At 44.6% G+C, this 24,629-nt stretch overlaps 1 protein-coding gene and 1 pseudogene across 2 annotated transcripts in view; both read right to left on the reverse strand.

Moving 5' to 3' along the window:
* Window positions 1-24,629, reverse strand: part of LOC308285636 — a 288,564-nt pseudogene that overhangs the window by 77,537 nt on the left and 186,398 nt on the right. The gene's annotated exons all lie outside the window — the stretch shown is intronic.
* Window positions 6,589-7,704, reverse strand: neurod6b (neuronal differentiation 6b; the record flags this gene model as incomplete). Its single annotated transcript, XM_080726318.1, has 1 exon — window positions 6,589-7,704. One exon carries the CDS (start codon window positions 7,702-7,704, stop codon window positions 6,589-6,591), a length of 1,116 nt encoding a protein of 371 aa, XP_080582444.1.

Raw genomic sequence — 24,629 nt, forward strand, 5'->3', positions numbered from 1 at the left:
TTCTTATAAATAATTTGCTGATTTAAAGTGTCTGTTTAAAAAGGCATTGCTCATGTTTGTATGTTTACCCGACAATGAAAAACTGTAGAGAGAGTGCATAAAATGTAGGCCTGATTACAACACAACACAGAACATTTGTTGTCTTTTGTTTATGCAGGTTGGCACAATTAAATCAATCCTGCATTATGTCCAAGCAGTAAAAGCCTCAGCGTTCATTTAACTCAAAGTGTTAAATGTGTAAAAACAGAGCCAAAGATGTCATTTCTTTTACATAAAGATGAATTCTGATTTGACTGTACAAGGAGACACTTACTGGATAGGATACTGGATATGTTTCCATCACATGGCAGAGAGACTGATAAAGAATGATATTGTGTTTAACAGCTTAAAACCTCTAGACTTGAGTTGGACCGCTTTTTTTCTGTCTACACCAGTGGTTCTCAACCTTTTCAGGCTGCGACCCCCAAAATCAATCATATTTGAACTGGGGTGGGGACCCCCCCCACCCTGACGCGCACTAAGAGTTGCATTGTGTATACATTTTGTATAACACGGTTCTGAAAATAGCAGATCTACATGCTCACCACGCCTCGCAATGCGAGGCGTGGTGAGTATGTAGATCGTCTATTTCCACAATTTCAGCCTCTAATGTTTGACAATTTGGCACATGTTTAATTTGTCATTTTAGATGTATTAAGAAGTCCTTAAATTGTCACTTTAGAAATGTGCAGATACCCTCTATAAACTCAAGCTGTATGTTGGTTTGTTTAGAGTTGAGTGAGAAAACAATGTTTCACATTAAGTTCATCATCTAGGGACCCCCCCAAAAATAATTTGGGGACCCCCGACCCACAGATTGAGAACCACTGGTCTACACCCAACCACCTCTCGCCCATTTTTGGTGGTTGCTACACCACATCTCTTCGGAAAAACTATTCCTGGTTAATGTTTCCCTGCAGTGTGTGGATGCAAGGGATCAAGTGATTGAGAAGCATTTATAACCCTTTTACATCAACTCACATTCTTATCAGGTGAAGATGGAGACAGGGACGTGCTGGCCAGTGGGAAAAGCGGGACAACTCCCGAACGGCCGGTTCATTCCCGGCTGGTCCAGGCCGGCCATTAGGAAAAAGTGTAAAATAAAATGTCTGCCTTCGTTCCATTTTGGGGGCTGGGCGGCCAACAAAGTAAATTGTCACTGTCGGGCAGAAACCTCGTATCTCCAAGTTTCAAATGTGTAAATTTTTTCGCAAAGTAAAGACCTGCTTCATCATACAAGGCCGTCGCACAAAAGTAGTGAAAACAGCAGATCTACAAGCACACAACGCCTCGCGGTGCGAGGTGTTGTGTGCTTGTAGATCGGCTGTTTTCACAAGTTTAAATCATTTGTAAAATGACAAAACAAACGGTTTTGGACATACAAGGTTTCCACCCGACAACAACAAAATATAACTCATGTAATTGGCCCACTGGCTTGTCACTTGTCATGATCTGAAATGACAATCTTTGAGTAGCAGCAGCGCTATAGAGAGATCTCTCTCTATAGCGCGCAATGAGGGCCTCTCCAACTCTTTTTCCCGGGCTGAATCAGGGGCCCAGCACGTCCCTGGATGGAGATGAGCCGTATAGCCTTGAGACAATATAAAAGTTACCCTTAATTGTACATTTCACTTGAACTAATGAAAACTGACGTTTTTTCTTCCAAAATTTGATCCAAAATGTCAAATGTCCCAGCTCCAGTGAAAACTGGGCACTGTACTGTAGCCACGGTGCGAACTGTGTGTGTGTGTGTGTGTGTGTGTGTGTGTGTGTGTGTGTGTGTGTGTGTGTGTGTGTGTGTGTGCGGGCGCGCGTGCGTGCGTGTGCACGTGTGTGTGTGTGTGTGTGTGTGTGTGTGTGTGTGTGTGTGTGTGTGTGTGTGTGTGTGTGTGTGTGTGCGTGTGTGTGTGTGCGCGTGTGTGGTTGTGTGTGTGCATGCGCGCACGTATAGCTGGTCTTGTCTTGTACCAATAGGCCTGGAGCGCTCAATCAGGTCCACTTCCAACTACAGTATCTGCCTCCTATACTCAAACATTCTCACGTCAAGGACCCCCAAATTGATATATAGTACACTTGGCTAAGGACCCCTATCTGAAAAGATGTGCCAGTATTTAAACTGCATGCTCCTCATTTAGCTGGGGACCCCCTTCTTTCAAGGCCCCCGGGGATCCCCACACACCACTTTGAAAACTGCTGCCATAGGTCTGTGCATCCATCCTCCAGAGCTTAAAGCTGATCTGTAGCTTTGATAGGATTTTACCAGTGTGTCTGCCACACCAGACATCACATTTCTGGAATCCCATAGTGCAGGGGTACTCAACCTTTTCAGGCCGCGACCCCCAAAATAATCATATTTTAACTGAGGACCAAGCAACCTGACGAGTATTAAGAGTTGAGGAATTACATTTTGTATACAGAAAATAGCAGATCTACATGCTCACAACGCCTTGCAAAGGCGTTGTGAGCATGTAAATCGTCTATTTTCACAATTTCTGTCTCTAATACTCAATGCCACCGATGTTTCATTTGTTGTTTTAGAGGTGTTATAAAGTCCCTAAATTTACACTTTAGAAATGTGCAGATACCATCTATACACTTAAACTATATGTTGGTTTGTTTACTGTTGAGTGAGAAAACAATGTTGCACATTAAGTTAATCATCTGGGGACCCTCCAAAATAATTTGGAGACCCCCCTGGGGGTCCCGACCCACAGGTTGAGAACCACTGCCATAGTGGATAATACGGGTAGGTCTATACGCTTATGACAGTAATACTTTCCAGTGTCCTACCCAACTCATTTCTCAATGGAAGAAGAGGCAGACCAACAGCCACTACTGGTTATACTCAATACAGATGGCTTAAAATAACCTTTCAAAATAATTTGCGGATTGCAGTTTTATTGTATGTGCCTGAAGTAAGATCATACAGATCAGTGGTTCTCAACCTTTTCAGGCTGCGACCCCCCCAAATAATCATATTTTAACTGGGGACCCCCACATCATCCTGACGAGCACTAAGAGTTGAGGCATTACATTTTGTATAACATGGTTCTAACACGGTTGCGAGGCGTTGTGAGCATGTAGATAGGCTATTTTCACAATGTCTGCCTCTATAATATTTCACAATTTGTCCAATGTTTAATTTGTCATTTTAGAGGTATTAAAAAGTCCTTAAATTGTCACTTTAGAAATGTGCAGGTATACTATATACAGTTAAACTTTATGTTGGCATGTTTACTGTTGAGAGAGAAAACAATATTGCACATTAGGTTAATCATCTGGGGACCCTCCAAAATAATTTGGGGACCTCTCTGGGGGTCCCGACCCACAGGTTGAGAACCACTGAATTACAGATTAAGCTTAAAAATATAGATCAAGTGCACCACTGAAGTTGTAGAAAGTTTTAAAATAAAAAAGCAGGCTATAATAATGAGAGATTGGATAGCTACAGACTCAGAGCAATAGAAATACACAAATAAAAAACACAGGAATAAATGAAATCACTGTTTGTTTAGTAGTGTTGATTACCCCAACATATTCTCACTACTGACTTCACGGGACCGGATGTGTCGTTTAGCCAGTGTCACTGTCACCTGAAGCTTAACATGTGTCCCGAGAGCCTCTCTGGTCTATAAGGGCATTCAGGTGGGATTTTCTCATTTTTTTGGACTCTCTCGGCGATTCAAGCAGAAGCGACATGTTTCCTCCAAATTAGAACTGGAAGTTCTGAAGTGATTTGCAGCCGCACTTTTCAAAAGGATCGACAGCCTGCTGTCTCTAGCTGGCTTTGGTCCAGCACCCCCACCCCCCCATGAACCCGCCCCATGCATGTGTTTGTCAGCCACCTGATCAAATTAAATGGAAAAAATACCGCATCGAATGATCGAAATGTACCCCAATTCAAATCAAATCAAGTCATTTTAAAATTACATGTCAGGTGTTGAACACTGATTTCACTGTTAATTTAACGTTTATTTTCTTGTTGTATCTTGAACGAATCGACGCAACAGGTGAATCTAGGCCTAGCCTATATGTATAGACCTATATCTTGTTACATTCTTACAATATTGCCAGAATTAACGAAGCAGACTTGACACTTGAGCCAGTTGGAGTTTTTGATTAGATCATCTTGGAATTTGAATTTATATTTCCATTTAAGGCCGTGTTAACATAAACAATCTCTACATTGCCTCACCAATTCGTCATTCGTGGTTTCTTTTGATCTCAGCATGCATCTTTGACACCTTCAGAGATTCTTTTTAAAAACAAAGATTTCGAACTTCATTTGAACTAATTTATATACAGGCTGCTTTATTTTTTACAGCATTTATTTTCTCCACAGTTCTATAAGCTCTCATCTTCAAAGACAAAATGAGAAAATGTTATTATTATTTACATGTCACTTATTGAGCATAATATACACTTCACTTTCTTTGATCGCGATCGTATCACGGGAAAATATTTGACTTGCAGCATGTGATTTCGTACATATAGGCTGAGAAAATAATGATGGCTTTTTGAGATTTCAATAATATTCACATTTCATAGCCTATGTCATGTTGTTACAAAATCAATGGAATCAATGTGTATAATTTTGCATGGGCAAAAAAACTAAGTTAGGCGTCAACCTATAAGCCCTATTTTTTAAGCAAAAATGTCCGATCTACAAGCTCCGCACGAGTTGCATTTAAGCATTTTATTTTTAATGCTCGCCTATTATGAATTATGATAATGACAAAATAGGGATGACAGGTAAGGTTCAAAGTGAATAAACTATAGGCACATGTGATGTCTGTCACACTGTCACACCACGTCACATGTAGCTGAATAGATGGACATGACATGACATGGCGTGGATTATGAAAAATACACGTAGGCCTAACTGGATTTTCGATTAAATGTGAATGCTTTCGGGGTGGCGATTAATTGGCAGTCACCCCTGGCCCTAGGCCATAGCCCTGAAACATGACAGTCGGTCGTTGATAATCTGACGTATACGACCAGATTATCAACGACTGTCATGTTTCAGGGCCACCCTAAACCTGCTTATGGGACCCCAAATGACTCAAGTAAGGAGACTGCTATCACAGTAAAAACCTATGGCGTCCATAACTTTGAAATTGAGCTTGTATATAAATGGACAAATGGATCCCTTACATATAGGCTGCATTTAATTAACACTCTGGTATACAGTGACATATTCTTGATCAGATATGCTGCTGTCACGTATAGCCTACTATAAGTTCCATTGAACCTGCAGTCCCAAGTCTTCCATTCCGTTGCATAATTAATGTTCACCATCTCCAAAGATTTAAGGCAAATTGTCCGGACTATAATGATTCAAAGGTCATCTGACTGTTCTCCTCAGACCAAATTGCTCCCAATCTTTACCACACACGCGCGCGCGCATGCGCACGCACGCACGCACACACACACACACACACACACACACACACACACACACACACACGCTGAATAGAAATATGCTGTACAACAAATTCAAGATAAACAAAGTTTAAATGCGTCTTTTCGCATAAAAGGTACAACATTGTTGAATTTTACACCATATCGGGGTCTTTTAGAAATACATTATCCACATCCAACATACGGACGCATGGTGAATATAAGATTAAATAAACACGTCAATAATTTACATTCACCATGGCACCATCACACTATACTTCAAAAACAAACGCATTTCGTTTTAATGCCGTTTTTTTTCTTTTTACAACAGTAGGCCTACACTGCTTCTTGTCACTTGTTCATCATCTGAAGTGAACACAAACATGCTTCCAAAATGGCTATAGAGAAACATATTTTCTCTCTCTCTCTGTCTCTCTCTCTCTCTCTCTCTCTCTCTCTATTTTTTTAAACATTTTTTTATAGGCCTATAATGCATGGTTTCTGTTTTAATTGGATGTGCATGGGACAGGCTGATAAACGCCTATAAGGGGAGGTAAATATAATATTTTTAAGCAGAGATTGCATTGGGCTGCTTTGCATAGCTCCATTTACCTTTATTGCTAACAGATTGAATGTCTTATAGCTTATATAGCTCCAATCATGTCCGAACAAATGCGAAATCAATGAAATTCCCTGATGAAGTGAAGATTTTACAATTACTTTATTCTTCCCTATGATTTGATCGATTCATTTTTAATTTACTTGAATTGAAAAAGTGAATCCCTAAATTCTACAGGCCAAATTGAAAATGATTGGGGCCTATAATAATAAACAAATATATTGCCAACTCATCTCACCAAAACTCATCTCCACAATGCTGAGGCTGAAATTAAATTCCAAAGAATAAATAAACAAAAACTAAAAACAATGGAAGAAAAAATAAATAATTCATAAATTAATTGCTCAAAACTTGCATCACAAACGAAATATACATTCTGTAATAGCCTAAGTGTTTTTGTTTTTTGTTTAGTTTTTTTTTACAGGATCATATCCAATTCGATTATTCCCTTCTTGACATCTGCTGACTGCGTGGGAATCAGACCCCCCCCTTCCTTTTCTTCCTCAGCTTGAACTTGGTCCAATGAATTAATTGTGGAAGGAGCCATTGATGTCTGCCCCCTGCGCCTGGTAGGCCTGCGCGCTGCGGAGGTGATGCAGGTCGTAGGGGAAGCGACCCTCGGCGGGGGACACCCTGTGGTACATGGAGTTCTGGCCGAGCGCGGCGCGGCCCGGCACGCCGCAGTAGCGCGTGATCCCGTAGTGGCCGCCGCCGGGCTTGCCGTGGTGGTAGTCGGACGGCTCGTCGCCGCCGCCGCCGTGCTTGAGCGAGAAGATGCCGTTGAAGTTCATGGGCGGGCTGAGGGCCGAGCCCTCGAAGTGCTGGTGCGGACTCCCGCCGTCGGGGGACGCGGCGTCGTAGTATGGCTCGTAGGCGGAGCCGTAGCTGTAGTGGCGGAAGGTCTTGTTGACGGAGCTGTCCAGGGTGCTGCCGCCGGTGCCGCCGCTGTGGCCGGGCGGCGTGGCGACGTCGGAGCCCGGGTAGGAGTACATGGCGTCGTACGGGGACCGGCCGGAGAACATGACCTCCCCGTTGTGGTCCGTGAGGAAGTTCCTGGCGTTCAGCTGCAGGCAGCCGGCCACCAGGTTGGTGGTGGGCTGCGATAATCCTTTACACAGAGTCTGCACGAAGGCGAGCAGGTCGGGTCTCTTCCCGGCGCTCAGCGTCTCCGACAGCGCCCAGATGTAGTTCTTGGCCAGCCGCAGGGTCTCGATCTTGGACAGTTTCTGGGTCTTGGAGTAGCAGGGCACCACCTTGCGCAGGCTCTCCAGCGCCGCGTTCAGGCCGTGCATGCGGCTGCGCTCGCGCGCGTTGGCCTCATGCCGGCGCACCTTGACCCGCTCGTTGCGCTGCTTGCCTGCCTGCTGCTTGTTCTTTTTCCGCGGTCCTCGCTTCTTGCAGGGCTGGCCGTTCTCGTCCCGCTCGTCCTCTCGCTCGTCCTCGTCGCGCTCGGAGGTGTCGTCATCGGCCATGTCCGGGTTGGACGTCTCGTCCAGGTTGTGCTGTCGGCCGTGGTGGTGACTGTGGTGGTGGTGGTGGCTGTGCTCCGCGTCCAGGCTCTCAGGTAAGCTGTCGCGGGGATAGTTGGCGCCGAACCGGGGCTCGCACATCATGTCTGGCTCCTCAAATGGCAAAGTCAACATTTTCCTTCAACAGCAAAACAAAGACATAAACAACAATGAGGGGCACGTATATTGCTGGGGACGGGTTTTTAAGGTTGTCACTTAATTACCTCTCGAATGGGTCCTCCCAAGAGGGAAGGAAAACATTGAGAGGCACTAATTGGCAAGCAAGGCCAGTGTCACACACTGATACCTTTTCAAAGACATTTGTCTTCATTGTCATTTAGGTGGCGAAAGAACAGTAATATTTAAAAATATAGATTGAAACGAATTGTCTAATAGGCTACCACTAATACAGCACACTCTCAATGCGCTGACCGATTGGCTATCCATTCACAAGCAGACTAACACACACATACCTCTGAACACATCAGCGCGCAGCGTGCATGTTCCCAACGATTATCTCCTTGAAAATCAGCAGCGCACTTGTTTCTTCTTGCAAACAAAATAAGAGCCAGCCCGCAACGCGACTGTCTATTTCTCCTCTATTTCTCTCTACACCTACCCCCTCCCTCTCTCTCCCTCTCCCTCTCTCTTTCCCTTTCCTCTGTCTTTGAGAAATGACACTCATGCCAACTGCCAGAGCGGGTACCCATGCCATCTGCCGCTGACGTCTTGTGGCAGCGCTGATCACGTGGCTCGCGCACCGTCCCAAGGGAGCTCCATCCCCGCACCGATCATCTGGCATCTCCGGTAATGGGCACCGTGAGGCCCGCGCTTACCGTCAAGAACACGGACCAGGAGGAGGATAACAACTAATATCTGTCCGTTAGAGGGATGAATTAATGGATGCTTATATGGAATAATACAGACTTTGTGATGTGCGTGTATAGGACTTCTCAACAGGTGAGCAGATATAGGGATGAGGTGGCTATATGGTTATTCTGGAGAGGTTCTCAACCTGTGGGTCGTGACCCCCAGGGGGCCCCCCAAATTATTTTGGGGGGTCCCCAGATTATTAACGTTATGAGCAAAATTGTTTTCTCACTCAACAGTAAACAAACCAACATAGTTTAAGTGTAGCCTACATTAGATTTCTAAAGTGACAATTTAAGGACGTTTTAATACCTCTAAAATGACAATTAAACATTGGCCAAATTGTCTTAGAGGCAGAAGTTGTGAAAATAGCAGATCTACATGCTCACAACGCCTCGCAACACAAATAGAACTGTGTTGTAATGCCTCAACTCTTAGTGCTCATCAGGGTGGGGGTGAGGGGGGGGTCCCCAGTTATTTTGGGGGGTCACAGCCTGACAAGGTTGAGAACCACTGGGCTATTATAGGCTACTACTGTGCAGGTTAGAATATTTGATCCTCCAAAGTTTGGCATATATAATGTTTAGCACATTCCTGTATAGATTTCATGTTTTTATTCCATAAACTCAGGATTTTCTTTTATTATCGTAAATTGATTAATTAACATTAGAAAGCATATAAATCAGTTCAAGCTATATGCATGACGATAATAATAAAGTGTCACGTGATAATAATAATAATAATAAGACATTACATTAAGTTTATCAGTTCTTTTTTTTTTTCCAGTTTAAGATAGAAAACGGTGTGAGAAATCCCTCAGTGCAGATACACATCCAGTAGGATGTTTTCAGAATACCAGAGGGGCTTTACACCATGGTACCTCAGGCACCTCTGCACCACACACATTAAGCACACCCCATGGAAATGGCCCAATGGCACGCTGCCAATTCCACACTGGGGCACAGCTGGCATTGGATATGGGTATATGCACTCCGCTCAGTTAGTGTTGAACATGCGCGCGCGCACACACTACACACACACACACACACAGGCGCGTGCGCTCGCGAGCACACACACACAAAACACAACACAGACACACGCAGTCACACTCACCCATAGAGGTATGAATGACCTTGTTGCAAGGAGAATCAATTAAAGTGCCTTATCAATCTCTCTCTATTGGACATTACAAGACAATCGATCTGTGATATGAGCCTGGCAGCTCCTGCTTCACTGATTTGATGGCGTATAGCATTGGAATGCACCTTGAAATATACTAAGTTCCTGCAGTTTGAAAGGCTATACGTGAACGTGATGTTATACATGAGCGCCACAGTGATAAAGAATGACACGCGTGCATTTAACCCAACGTGTAGGGCCTGTCTGACAGCACAAGTTAGGGTGAGCACCGAATAAGTCACCACACACTACACATGCAAATGCAAACATAACACACACATTCACATGGCCCCACACACAAACATGTACACGCACATATTGATGAATGATTGGTGTACACACACACACACACACACACGCACACGCACACGCACACGCACACGCGCACACACACACACACACACACACACACACACACACACACACACACACACACACACACACACACACACACAGTCACACCAATACATACAAAGGACTATCCATTCATTGCTGCCTTCCCCCCAAAAATGCCTCAGCTGGTGTGCTGAACGTTCCGGTCCAGCGCATGCACTCACAACACACACACACACACACACACACACACACACACACACACACACACACACACACACACACACACACACACACACACACACACACACACACACGCGCACGCACACATCAGATGAGTCAAACTCCCCATCTCAGACTAATCAGTTGACTGCACTAATTGCAAATGCAAATATGCAAATTTATATTAATTAATTACTCCACTAATTAGTTCTCTTGTCTTTTCAGGTAATAAATCATGGTGTGGTTGAGAGAGAGAGAGAGAGAGAGAGAGAGAGGGAGAGAGATGGTGATCTTTTGTCTGCTGCATCTTCTTGTTATACGTTTGAAACCAGGCACCAATATATCTGACTTTGCGTGACACCTTGTAATCGTAAGACGGTGTTCTACACGAACCTCCACTTAAACTCTCAATTTCTTTCCACCGGAACCCGTACAATCTCAATTAATTATTTCAATTGGTCCGTTATGGGTCGAGCATCAAGGACCCACACTGAAGCCTTCTAATTCTGGAGATACTACACCAAATAGCACAGGTTGCTAAATCAGGACGTCTCTAATTTTATTTGACTCTCACTGACAGCTCTTGCCTGTCGGCTCTTTTAATTATCACATTATCAGCTTTTATAGGCACGGTGCGAGGTGTAGAGGTGCAAATGAAAGTGCCACTGTTCTCACGCTGAGTCCTAGCAAGTGTTTCTCAATTGATGTCAGCAGTTAAGGAGAGAGGCTGTCTGTCAGTGCGAAGGTGAGTAAGTAGAAAGAACCTTGGGGTTGGTAATTCAACCACAGACTTGAGTGCAGAGTTGAGCCAACTGTAATGTAGATCAGTGGTTCACAACCTTTTCACAACCTTTTCAGGCCACAACCCCCCAAAATAATCATATTTCAATTGGGGACAAGCACTTGGACATGTAAGAGTTGGCATTACATTTAGTTTGACTCGATCTGTTCCATTGTGAAAATAACAGTTGCGAGGCGTTGTGAGCATGTAGGTCTGCTATTTTCACAATTGATGCCTCTAATATTTGACAATTTGGTCAATGTTTAACCAGAGATACAAAAAAGGTCTTAAAGGTCCTTCATTTGTCACTTTAGAAATGTGCAGATACCCTTATACAATACTGTATGTTGGTTTGTTTACTGTTGAGTGAGAAAACAATGTTGCACATTAAGTTAATCATCTGGGGACCCCCCAAAATAATTTGGGGACCCACAGGTTGAGAACCACGGATGTAAATAATTGTAGTGTGTGTGTGTGTGTGTGTGTGTGTGTGTGTGTGTGTGTGTGTGTGTGTGTGTGTGTGTGTGTGTGTGTGTGTGTGTGTGTGTGTGTGTGTGTGTGTGTGTGTGTCAAAGGGACAAATAGAGAGTTGACCCTATAGAAAATGCTACCGACAGAACTGTGAGGGGAACTCACGTGAAGAAAGAGAAATCGATACTACCTTTTTTTTTAAAAGATATCTTTGGGGGCTTTTTCTGCCTTTATTGATAGATGTATAGTATAGGCTGACAGGAGACGGGGAGAGAGATGGGGGGGGTGACACGCAGCAATTGTCAACAGGATCGGGACTCGAACCTGCAAGGCTGGATTACCAGCCTATAGGTTCCTGGACCACTACCCTGTGGCACAGGACAAATTGATATTACCTTGAGAGGAACTGCAACACAGGGATATATAAAGGCACTATAGGCAGTGGAGACAATGTGATTAGATGATTACAAGGTGAGATAGTGAGGGACAGGTGAGAGGTCAGAGATGGCCAGGTCCCATGCAGGTTAAAGATGTGAGGCCTTTGGTGAGAAGCAAAGTAGTTCAGATTAACAACTACACTGGGGATGAGGATCTCTGGAATGAGGGTGTGGGTGTGATCACGACTATAAATGATATACTACCAGAGCATTTATTCAGGGGGGCCATGCAAGTCGGGAACGATGCAAGTTGGGAATACACGCCCCACTCGTTGTGCAATAATCCTGTTATCTGATGTATACTCGCAGCCGCTTTCAGCTCCACACGCCACCGCTTTGGTTGGCTGCGGCTTCCTTCATCCATGAGAACAGAGCTTGTAGGCCTACTATTTGCTTGGTTTTACCAAACATGACGCAAAGCTCAAGGAATCAGTGATGCCGAGGTTAGTTTGGCCAATCAGGGAAGCCGGGGACCACAACCAAAAAGTGCCCTCTCCAGACCATGAATGCAGTTTTTACTATGGTGAAAGAAATGCAAATGACCTCTTTCCATGCCATACCTGAAGGCAGCATTCAAGAGAATTGCCTTGTCCAAACTCTCCTGAACGTGAATGCAGAATCTTATGTTGAAAAGAGTTGCCCTCTGTGTAGAAATCCATGCCGTTATGCCTATGTCTCCAGTATTGACTTGATCATGTGTGGTATCAAGTATCATGCACCGAAAGTAGCTATTTTCGATATTTCCACCAAAAGGCCCTTTTAGACATTTTTGCCTCTGCCTCTCTAACATTCTCTGCATGTCCCTGCCGCAGACAGACAGACAGATTCAAACAGAGTCGGTTCTTGGACACCGTTGGTATTGCCACTCGGCACTGCTGCACACACCCGTGTCACATGGAACTCATGACAAGTTTGAGGCTGTTTGGTTGGACGGCGTTCGAGTTAAGCCTCTTTCACACAGACCACGTGAAATCCGTGTGTGCAGTGATCGCACACTTTCCATTAATTTCAATGGGGGCATGCGTGACAGTCCATCTAGTACGATATGGCAAAGTTCTCGCTGATGTGCCGTATTTGACGGACCGACAAGGACAGATCTAATTTGAATAAAGTCCATCTCAACCAACTTTATTCAAATGATCCGTCCTTGAGATCCGTGAAGCCACTGAAAGCAGCACTGCTGTGTGTATAGGTGTGGCTGTGGGAAATGACAGGGAAGTGATCCAAACAGCGTGACTGTCAAACAACAACAGCACCACCCAAGACACACCTACGGTACGTACTGGAGCCATTCTGGACTGGTGGCGGTCAGAATTGCGTTCCATTCATAGACTCCGTGTCCACGGAGGCTGTCTGAAAGCACCTTTATGCCCAACACACGCACGTACCTACGCACGAAACACGCTAGTATGTGACGCGTTATCATTTGATGTGGCATTAATCGAGCACCATACGCACGCATGCACACACAGGCACGCACGCACGCACACACACAGGTTTTGAGAATGAATGATTTACCCACCAACTCAGTATGGGGCCTTTTTAGCCCCATACTTCACATTTAATCCCCAATGTTTCTGTTGGTATCAAGGGTCCATGCTCAAGTTCCCTCAGCCCTATGTTCCCTCAATGTTAACCACTATGCCTAACCCTAACCCTAACCCTAACCCTAACCCTAACCGGTATGAAATGTCACATTATGTTAGTGAAAGGTGACCTTAATGCAATGACCCCGTTGCAAGTCAAAGCATGCGAGGGAAGGCAGGCGTGTGAAATGTCATCACCGGACTGAAATGCTACAGTACCTGGGAGCATCGAGGGAGGGGCAAGTCAATGAATGACATTCTCTCCTCCCTGAAGTGCCTCCGCAGCGCAATTAAGGTACAAGTCCCCCAAATGCTGCATTGGAGGCTTTCAGCGGTTACAGCGGTTCTACAACACTGCCACCCAGGTGTGGAATTCCTTGACTACCTCCCTTAAAACATGTAGCTCGCTGGCCTCCTTCAAAACTGCCCTGAAAACTCACCTTTCAGGAGGCCAGAGGCGGAGGTAGTCATCACTTCTCCCATAGACAGGCGAGAAGTGAGGTGCACCCCCCCTCTTACCTTAGCCCACCCGCTTGTTTCCCCTACCTTGTTATATAGCGTTTGTATAAACTGCGATGGTTTTAGAATGTGTTTTTTTTTGCTTGCTATTTGTTATGTCCAAATTGAATACCAAGACCGTAAAAGGACCTATTTGGGATGCTCCTTTTAGGCAGGTTGTTTAACTACTTGTAGTGTACTACATGTTTTATTGTATGGACTATACTTGTACTGTTCTCCATTTTCGTCTAATAAAATAATCAATCAATCAAAGTCACATCATGGACTCTGCTGCTCCTGTGTGTGTCGCGTGGACGTGTACAACCCAGGGAAGGAAGCTCAGAAGCAGGCACGTGCGCACATAGACGTCAAAGGGGGCTTGAGCCCCTGCCCTTTTATCCCTCTGTAAAAAGTGCCCTCTCCAGACCATGAATGCAGTTTTTACTATGGTGAAAGAAATGCAAATCCCTTCTTTCCATGCCATAGCTGAAGGCAGCATTCAAGAGAATTGCCTTGTCCAAACTCTCCTGAACTTGAATGCAGCATCTTGTGTTGAAAGAATTGTCCTCTCTGCGTAGAAACCAAGCATCGAAAATAGCCGACCTCCAAGCTCACAACGCGTCGCAGCGCGACGCGTTGTGAGCTTGGAGGTCTGCTATTTTCGATATTTTCACCGAAAGGGCCCTTTTACAAATTTCATCCCCTGCCTCTCAAACATTCTCTGCACATCCCTGCTCAGAAGCTTAGCTTAGCAGACCATCTTGGGTTCAGACGGTGGTGGGGAGGCCCCTCCCACTGCACAGGAGATGTGCGGCTGAGGGCAGGGGATTGCGGAGCTGATTACCAGAGGCCAGGTCTCGGACTGGTGTCCTCCAGCTGTGCTGTTCTACCCAATTAGAGACTCCATATGCTACCCCGCTCCAACGCTGAATGGCAACCACCTCCTACCCGCACAGGTGGGCACCATGTACGTGTGTGGTTTGTTGTTGTTGTAGTTGTTGTCAATCAAGTTCCCGCACAAACACTCCAACGAGAAGTCATAATTAGCTGTCTTTACGGAGATGACAAGTGTCTTAGAACTTGAGAGGTGGAATTCTATAATGCCGCTCCGCCACAGGTCCTTCCAGTTAATATAATCACCTGAGGCTTAATTAAATCTGTGATGGCCCACTGTTAAGGCAAAATCTTAATCTTAAACACTTTTTTCCCCCCGTCTCTCTTTTTTTCTGAACCAACTGCTGCTCCTTTGAACCGAGGAAACAAACAGGTAATTCAGGTGGGCGGCAGTGATGTGCTAATAGTATTAAAATATGGGGATATGAATAATGGATATGTTTTTGAAAATGTATAATGTAAATATGTTAGTCCTGTTTCCAGTGAGAAAAGACGGGAGGGGAGAAGCGGCGCATTGCTGGAGGCGACCCTCTCCTTTTCAAAAGACGGTCTGTTCGCGCACATTTAAAACGGCTGTGACAATCTGTTGTGGTAGAAGACAACACTTCCACATCGAAATAGTGGTGCAATAAATAGAAGGGGGGGGGGGGGGGAGGTGTCAGATATCATATTTATGTATGGGGAAATCACAGCTTTTGTTTTGTATGATTACCACATATAATATATGATAAACTATGGATCAATGTGTGAAATGGAAGGGATGCATGCTTTATGGAATTATATAGGCTATGTGGTATCACAATACAATGAGATCACATGAATTAGTGTAGAATGAAGCGTACCATGGTCAGGGAAAATACACGTGTCTGATTGGCTGGCAGATGTCCACCGAAAGTGTATATCGAGACACCTCAGACATACAAATGTATGTCCTAAGAGCTTTGAAACTAATTCAACACTTGCTCTTAAATAGATGTGTTGTATGGAGTTAGCATAATACTAAATGCTATCTTATCAACAACTAGCCTACTAGCTGAAGGTAAACGTGTTCGGGCCTATTCAGACACTTTTAGAGCCAAATTTATTTCGGTTTAGGGGGTCACAAAATCTTGGTGGCACCAAACAGACTAATTAATGACGGTTGGAAGGTCCTGGTGGTGCTGATGTCTGCAGTAGGACCACCTCTTCTCAGGGGCATCGGGAGAGGGCATCTGCGTTGACGCGGAGTCTGCCTTCTCTGTCCCACACTGGAATTGAGAGAGGAAAGCATAGTTGGTGTGAAGTAGGAAGTGTCTGTTGTACAGATAGGGCCAGTAATGGTGGAGCTCCAGCAGGTGACAATAGCAGTTGCACTCAGCGTGTTTCAGGGTGCCAGCTGCTTTTGGGGGAAGGCCAGCACTGGGGGCTTCAGTAAGTACAGCACAAAGTTGGTGGAGGACCAGTGACACTGGCATTGTTCAATCAAATGTCCACCCCTTCTTTGTCAGGCAGTAGAGTGGGCTGCCGATGGTGAACAATCCTCAGACGAACCACTGGTGAAAGGAAGCCAGGTCCAGGAAACTGCACAGCTCAGCTGTGGCACAGTGCACAGGCCAGTCTCTGACAGCAGCCACATAGGCTGGATGGATGGTCACTCTGTCAGGACCCACAATATGGCCCCGGAACATGATCTTATGGCACAGCATGCATGCTGCATTTCTTGGAGTGGAAGTGGAAAGCCTGGAACACGCTCCAGGACCACTGGTGGTCCCCGGACCACTGGTTGAGAACCACTGCTAAATGTTGGCAAGTGTTGAGGTGGATAGCTCCGGTTGCTTGCACAGAGAAGGTAGCTTCTTCTCCCCTGTGCTATAGCTCCACATCTCTCTTTGTTGCCCCCACCCGTTGGAGGACAACGTTCTTTGTAATTATAATTGTGACAACATAAAAGCAACACAATAATGTGAGGAAATAACAAGGAGTCAAAACAGTGAGTAAACACAGACCAAATGTGAACTAACAAGACGAAACATGGATACTCTCAGTAAGAACAAAACAAACAAACAAACAAGAACAAAAGGAAAGAAAACAAAGGAGTGTGTGTGTGTGTGTGTGTGTGTGTGTGTGTGTGTGTGTGTGTGTGCGCGCGCGCGCTCTCGCTCGCTCGCGCACGTGTGTGTGTGTGTGTGTGTGTGTGTGTGTGTGTGTGTGTGTGTGTGTGTGTGCGCGCGCTCTCGCTCGCTCGCTCGCGCACGTGTGTGTGTGTGTGTGTGTGTGTGTGTGTGTGTGTGTGTGTGTGTGTGTGTGTGTGTGTGTGTGTGTGTTTGTGTGTGTGTGTGTGTGTGTGTGTGTGTGTGTGTGTGTGTGTGTGTGGTTTAATAACGTAGATGGGTATGTTTATTTACGGTATTACATTAAGGAATTGATGAGTGCAGTCCATGTTTGCTTAAAGTTGACTATTTCATAAATTATTGTCAAAGACAGTAATAAGTATTCTTAACAAGACCATTGTGTGGTGTTCCCATCAAATAGAGATTATGTGTACCGATTTGGTCCAATGGTGGCAGAGATGAGCTTTTCACAGATGGACACTGATAGGTATTTTGTTATGGTTAATATCATCCTTTTATCAATTCAATATTGATTGTTAGATATGAATTATGATACATATACAATTATATGATTCATGAAATAGGTTACATTATGTGAACTACTGTCTGAACTTACAGTATAGTTACCCTGAGAACTATTTCTAGTCACATGACATTTTTGGCAAAATGAGGGGCAGAACGATATTGCAGACAGACTGACCATGTGCAGCATAGCCTATTTCAAGTGAAATCCAAAAATCATAAAATTTTCAGATGGCAACCCCACTAATCAAGCGCTACAAAGTAACTAGGAACACATAGGGAAACATCAAACCTATAGCAATTAAGTCTAAAAAAACATACAATACACCATACTTCACAGCTGTGGACAAGAGAACATCTATCCATATAACATACATAGCATACCGTAGCTGTCTGGTGGAAACCTTGTATGTCCAAAACCGTTGGAAGGAAATGGAAAGAAATGTTGAAAATAGCAGTGAAAATAGCAGATATACAAGCTCACAATGCGTCGCAATGCGATGCATTGTGAGCTTGTAGATAAAACATAAAAAGTTGAAATTTGGAGATACAAGGTTTCTGCCTGACAGCGACAATGTGTGAACAAGCAACCAACATCTGGCAGGCCCAGCTATACGTAGCCTGCCCTGTCACTCTATTCCACTGGTTCTCTTTTTTCCAATTCTTTTTGTCTCCACCAGGCCAAAGGCAGTACTCCTAGAGATTTTGTCCAAAAATCACGCAAATCGGTAGACAGTATCTCTACAGTCATGTGATCGACATGAATCTGTCCGATTTACCATATTCCATCCTGATTGGCTAAAGGGCTTTGCACACAGACACGTTTTTTTCGCACGGAAAAAACGGACGATTTCATTTTTTAAAGAAAACAATGATTCTTTATTGACCTCATGCACACCGGCTCCCAATTTGCCATGCGGCAGGTGGCTGCGGCAGTGCGTTTTTTCCCGATCGAACCCAGTTCGATTTGTTCATCTTGTCGCATGCGGTAAAAACTCATCGACTCCTTTTATGACTCCTTTTCGGATCCGCAGTGTGGATTCTGCACAGCCTTGCACACCAAATCCAATGTGTTTTAATCATGCAGACGGAGAAAACGCAATGGTTGAAAATTGCGCCTGTGTGCAAAGCCCTTAAGATTGGCTTCCAACATTTGCAGGATTGCTCAGTTTTGAACAAAATGCCTCAAATCATCAGTGTGTGAAAGAGGCTGGCCCACCAGGCTAACTATAACCAACCTGACCTGGGGGAGACCTGTGCTCGTGAAACCTTAACCCCAACCCTAACCTCAGTAAAACTAACGCTGGTGAATGCTAACCTGCCGACGCTGGTGAATGCTAACCTGGTGAATGTTAACCTGGTTGGACCTACGGGAGGTCGAACCAATTAATGCTCAGTCCCCGTCCTTCCCCCGTCATCATGACCTGCCCAATAGTATACTCTCTAGATGCAGGGAGCGCCAAGTTGGGTTGAGAACTTGAGATATCAGGTCATAACCAAAAACAAAGTCAGGTTTTAAAGAAAACAAAACAGAATGATAAAATAAGAAGAGAGAAACAAGGGACACAGGAGAGAGAAAGAAGTGTGACACTACATTCATTCATTCATTCATTCATTCATTCATAAGAAAATATGGCTCTGTTAATTAGTCCATGAGTGGTTTAATGAACCTGCTAATTCCACGCACCCAAAGGCTTTTCTCAGCTTCACACATTCTGCTCTTATCCATGAGGCTGGCCAGCTCACTGGTCTTCTCCGCTTCAAAGTCTGATATCCTTTCAATACCCCGATATTACAGTAAACCTGGTTGCACACTGCTGCGTTTTTTCGTTGCGAAATGGGTTTTTCAGGGCAAGGAGAGAGAGAGAGAGAGAGATAGAGAGAGCAAGGGAGCCAGTGGTCCGAAAATAAATACGAAACTGGCGGCAGTGTGCAAACGTGATTGACATAACCTGAGGTTGATTTTTCTTTTTACGTGCTCCGAAATTCGCTCCTATATTCGGAAAAAAAAACGCAGCAGTGTGCAACAACCTTAAGGCATGGGTACCCTCTCTTATTCTAGCTCAGCTAGACAATAATCCACCCATGTTAAATCAAATACTGCAGTTAGTTAGCTGCATTAGTATATAGTCTGGCCAAGCCAGGCTAACCCGCTCTGGCAGTCGGCATGAGGTCTTCTGCCTGCCATGAGCTGCTGGCCCCCACAGGAGAACTTCATGGGCCCAGAGGCTTCTGGGAGCCTCTGGCAATGACTGGCCAGCTGCGTCCTGCGCGCTTAACACACACGTAATAATAATAATAGATACCTACTTCGTGGGGGAAATTAAGTATTTTCAGACTTTCAGCCCAATCCACCTGATTCGCTGCCCACAAGGAGCACATGATAGGGGTTAAGAGTCTTGCTCAGGGACACACATCGACATTGCTACCCTGGTCTGGAATCGAACCTGGTTCGAATCAAACCTGGTTCCCCAGGCAGGCTCCCTAACCATTCAGCTATGTCATCCCGTGCCAGTTTAATGATTGCGACTGTAGGTCGCAGTTACTTGCACTCCTATACTATCCAAACCTCCACCGGCCGTCCGTCTGTCCCTTCCTCCGACCTCAGGGTCACTCGTCACACGTCACACTTTTGCTCTGCTCATATCTCCGCAACCGTTGCCCCGATCCATGCCAGATTTTGCACACACACTCCTTGCCTGCCAAACTACAACCTCCAAGGACCCCCGGAGCTCCCCCAAGTCCCTGGGGGACCCCCAGGTGTAAAAAATGACCAAATGTGCAAAAATGACCAAATGACCACCCCAACGGGGCTGCTCACGGGGAATTCCCGGGGACCACCGACTCCTGGTGCTCCAGAACGGATGCAAAAGTGGTGGCGCCCCCAGTGGAGGACCCCCTCCATTGCAGCTCACATAAAATGCCTTAACTCGGGCTAGGAGCGACCGGGAGAGCCGGGGCCGGTACCTATTCGGCCGCCTCGGCGGCGCGGAGACCCCACCCCTCATTTCTCACATGGCCCTCTTCTAGCGCCACCATGAGGCCGATTCTTGCAAAACACATTTTTGGACACTGCTCCTACAATTTTTGCCCTAAAATCACGCAAATCGGTGCACAGTATGTCTACACTCATGTCATCAACTTGGATCTGTCCCATATAGCGCCACCTTCAGGCCGATTTTTTAAAACACATTTTTGGACACTGCTCCTACAATCTTTGCCCTAAAATCACGCAAATCACTACACAGTATGTCTACACCCATCTCATCAACATGGATCTGTCCCATTTAGCGCCACCTTCAGGCCGATTTTTTAAAACACATTTTTTGACACTGCTCCTACAGATTTTGCCCTAAAATCACACAAATCGGTACACAGTATGTCTACACTCATGTCATCAACATGGACCTGTCCCATATAGCGCCACCATCAGGCCGATTTCTTCAAACACATTTTTGGACACTGCTCCTACAGATTTTGCCCTAAAATCACACAAATCGGTACACAGTATGTCTACACTCATCTCATCAACATGGACCTGTCCCATTTAGCGCCACCTTCAGGCCGATTTTTTAAAACACATTTTTGGACACCTACAGATTTTGCCCTAAAATCACGCAAATCGCACAGTATCTCTACAGTCATGTAATCAAAACGCATCTGTCCCATCTAGCGCCACCATCAGGACTATTTTGGAAAAACAAATTTTTGGTGTAATTGTGGAGATAAGCGACCTACGGTCACTTATCTCCCGATTAGGGAGTCTTACTGGTAATGTGTTATATTGTTGTTGTCGGGTGGAAACCTTGTATACAATATAATTGGGGTGGTTGTATTTTGTCTCCCAGCTCTTCTATTGAGATATTTAGATCGTGTCAAAGGGCATGTCTCACCTAGACACAGGATCTGACACAAGATAACACATTTGAAATTTCCCCTGAGCAAGCATTATTAGCTCAGTGGTAAAATAATGTCAGCACTACACAAGAATGAAATCAGGTTCAAATCCGGTGTAGAAGAGGAAGTTACATTGTTCCACAGTGCTGCTTCAAATGACTCACTGCCGCTGTAATGTTCATTTAAATGAGAGTCAATAAAATGTTTAAAATCAGTCATCAAAATGGTAGTAACTGAAATTAGGCTGATGCTGTTATTACAAATGCTATTTTACAGCACTATACCGGTAATAGCATTCATTATTGTTTTCTCTATCAGATTATGTTTAATTTATCTAATTTAATTGATTGCTATGTGTACAGCAGAGGTTCACAAACTATGGGTTGGGACGCCATGTGGGCTCGGGGGAAGGTTATGGTGGTCTCTGGCAACACATAAGCTGTATATAGAAACACTTTTCCATACATTTTAAACTAGTTTGATAAGACACAAAATCTGCAGAATTGTTAAATGCATTTTGTGATGAATATTTCTTTTCAAGGCTTTTTTGATTGATTGATTGATTGATTGATTGATTGAAGAGTTTATTAGAAGTTTGCAATAGAAAAAAGTACAGTTTCATGACAGCACAAATCACTGGTACAAGGTCAACTAAAAGGAGATCCTAGAAAGCCTTACGGCTTATTTACACAGGAACCACACTTTATGTATCTCAAATAACATTGAAAGACAGACGGATAGAACATAGTAGTTTATCTAGGATAACATCAATTTCAAAAGCAGAAAAAGCATAACATCAATTACAAAAGCAGAAAAGGGGGGGGGGGGGGGAGCATGGGGGCTTAGTCTATTTACAAGTCATGAGTAGCAGCCGCCTGAAGGTGACTTTTCACCAATGTATGCATCGGATTCATTTCATAATACTTTATTTCAACGTTGAAATTGCTGATTGGCAACCATTGCCCTCTAAAGTATGTGACGTCGCGTCACACTTTTCCCCTACTCATATTTCCGCAACCATTGCCCCTATCCATGCAAAACTTTGCACACACACTCCTTGGCTGCCAAACCACAACCTCCACCCCTCATTTCTCACATTCACCACTTCTAGCGCCACCATGAGGCCGATTCTTGCAAGACACATTTTTGGACACTGCTCCTACAGATTTTGCCCTAAAATCACGCAAAGCGGTATACAGTATCTCTAAAGTCATGTCATCAACATGGACAGACCAATTTGTGTATACATGCGACCTGACGGTCGCTTATCTCCCGATTAGGGAGTTTTACTGGTTGAGTAATGGGTTAGGCTGGGTAACCCTAAAGTTCAACATGGCATTTTGGCTGTGAAAGCGGCATGGCCTTTTTGCACAAGTGATTTCTTATAGAGGTTATCAGATACAATGGTTCTCAAAGTGGAGTCAGGGGTCCCCCAGGGGTCCTTTAGGGTGGTCCCCAGCTAAATTATTGATAGTTACTGTAGGAACCAAATGGGCCCTTGCAGGTACGACGGCGTATGCAGGTCTGTAACTGAGAGGGAGCAAATGTACATTTGTAAACTGAGTTGTTGGGGGGTCCATGGCTGGTCTTTGAACCACTGGCTTGGTGGATTCCACTGCATGCTGAATGTTACATGCATGCTTGCATGCAATATTTGTTGTGATGTAGTAATCCTCTGTTGCGTGATCTTTAGAACTATCCTGTCATGTCTGAGGTGATGAGTGGTCATTCAGTTCAATTATCTACAATTTACAATTACAATTTACAATTTAGACATTTAGCAGACGCTTTTAATCCAAAGCGATTTACAATAAGCAGGTAATACATCCATATAATAAGCAGTCTACCAGTAAGACTCCCTAATCGGGAGATAAGCGACCGATAACCAACACATCCCTCCATATATGGAGATAACCGACGAATCTCACTAAGTCTGACCTCACAAGCCCCATATTTGGACACGAACAACATATAACTCCATATATAGAGACAGCTGCTGACATCAGTATGACATCACACTGCTGACATCAGTATGACATCACACCGTACACAAATGACCCTTATATAAGACCGGCATTATCTACCGACAGATTAGATGCAAGCAGGATCTCGACTCTGACACAACTCATCGGCTCATAAGCTGGTTCTCCCTCCATATATGGAGATAACCGACGAATCTCACTAAGTCTGACCTCACAAGCCCCATATTTGGACACGAACAACATATAACTCCATATATAGAGACATAGCTGCTGACATCAGTATGACATCACACTGCTGACATCAGTATGACATCACACCGTACACAAATGACCCTTATATAAGACCGGCATTATCTACCGACAGATTAGTAACAAGATGTCAAAATCGTGAAGGTTGAATCTCCAGATATGGAGATAACCAACACATCCCTCCATATATGGTGTGATGTCATACTGATGTCAGCAGTGTGATGTCATACTGATGCGGAGATATGAGCAGGGCAAAGGTGTGACGTGTGACGTGTGACCGACGGACGGACGGACGGACGGACGGCCGGTGGAGGTTTTGATACTAAACTGCGACCTGACGGTCGCAATAAGCCAAGCGCAGGGTAGTGTCAAATCATGGCTCTTAAATGTATTAAGCACATACAGAATACGTGGTACATTTGCAGAAGTCTCATACACATGGCTGGAAGATGTGAGTCATGCAAGACAAGGCACTGAAGGCAGGTCAGGAGCAGACAGATGCGATACAGACTGTATGCATGGGTGATAAGTACATACACAAACATTATCTACATGATTACACAGCTTAAGAGGGATTATAGTTATAAGATTATGTACAGATACTGGAATGGGTCAAGCCTTGTGTATATTAGAAGAGTAGGCTACATATTTTCATATAAGTGTCAGTAAATATTGGATCATCAGTATTATCGTTAATCCATCAGGGACGTGCGACGCGTTGCGCTGCGACGCGTTGTGAGCTTGGATGTCGGCTATTTTCAGTACTTGATACCACACTAAACTAAGCATAAAAAAGGCAATAATGGAGATGTGGCGTACGGCATGGATTTCTACACATTGAGGGCAATTCTTTCAACATAAGATGCTGCATTCAAGTTCAGGAGAGGTATGGCATGGAAAGAGGGCATTTGCATTTCTTTCACCATAGTAAAAAATCCATGGTCTGGAGAGGGCACTTTTTACAGACTGATAAAAGGGCAGGGGCTCAAGCCCCCTTTCATGTCTATGTGTGCACGTGCCTGTTCTTTATTGGTTGCAAGCTTCGAGTT

The sequence above is a fragment of the Nannobrachium achirus genome, assembly GCF_963921795.1.
Source record: "Nannobrachium achirus genome assembly, chromosome: 5".
In the NCBI taxonomy this organism is placed as follows: Eukaryota; Metazoa; Chordata; class Actinopteri; order Myctophiformes; family Myctophidae; genus Nannobrachium; species Nannobrachium achirus.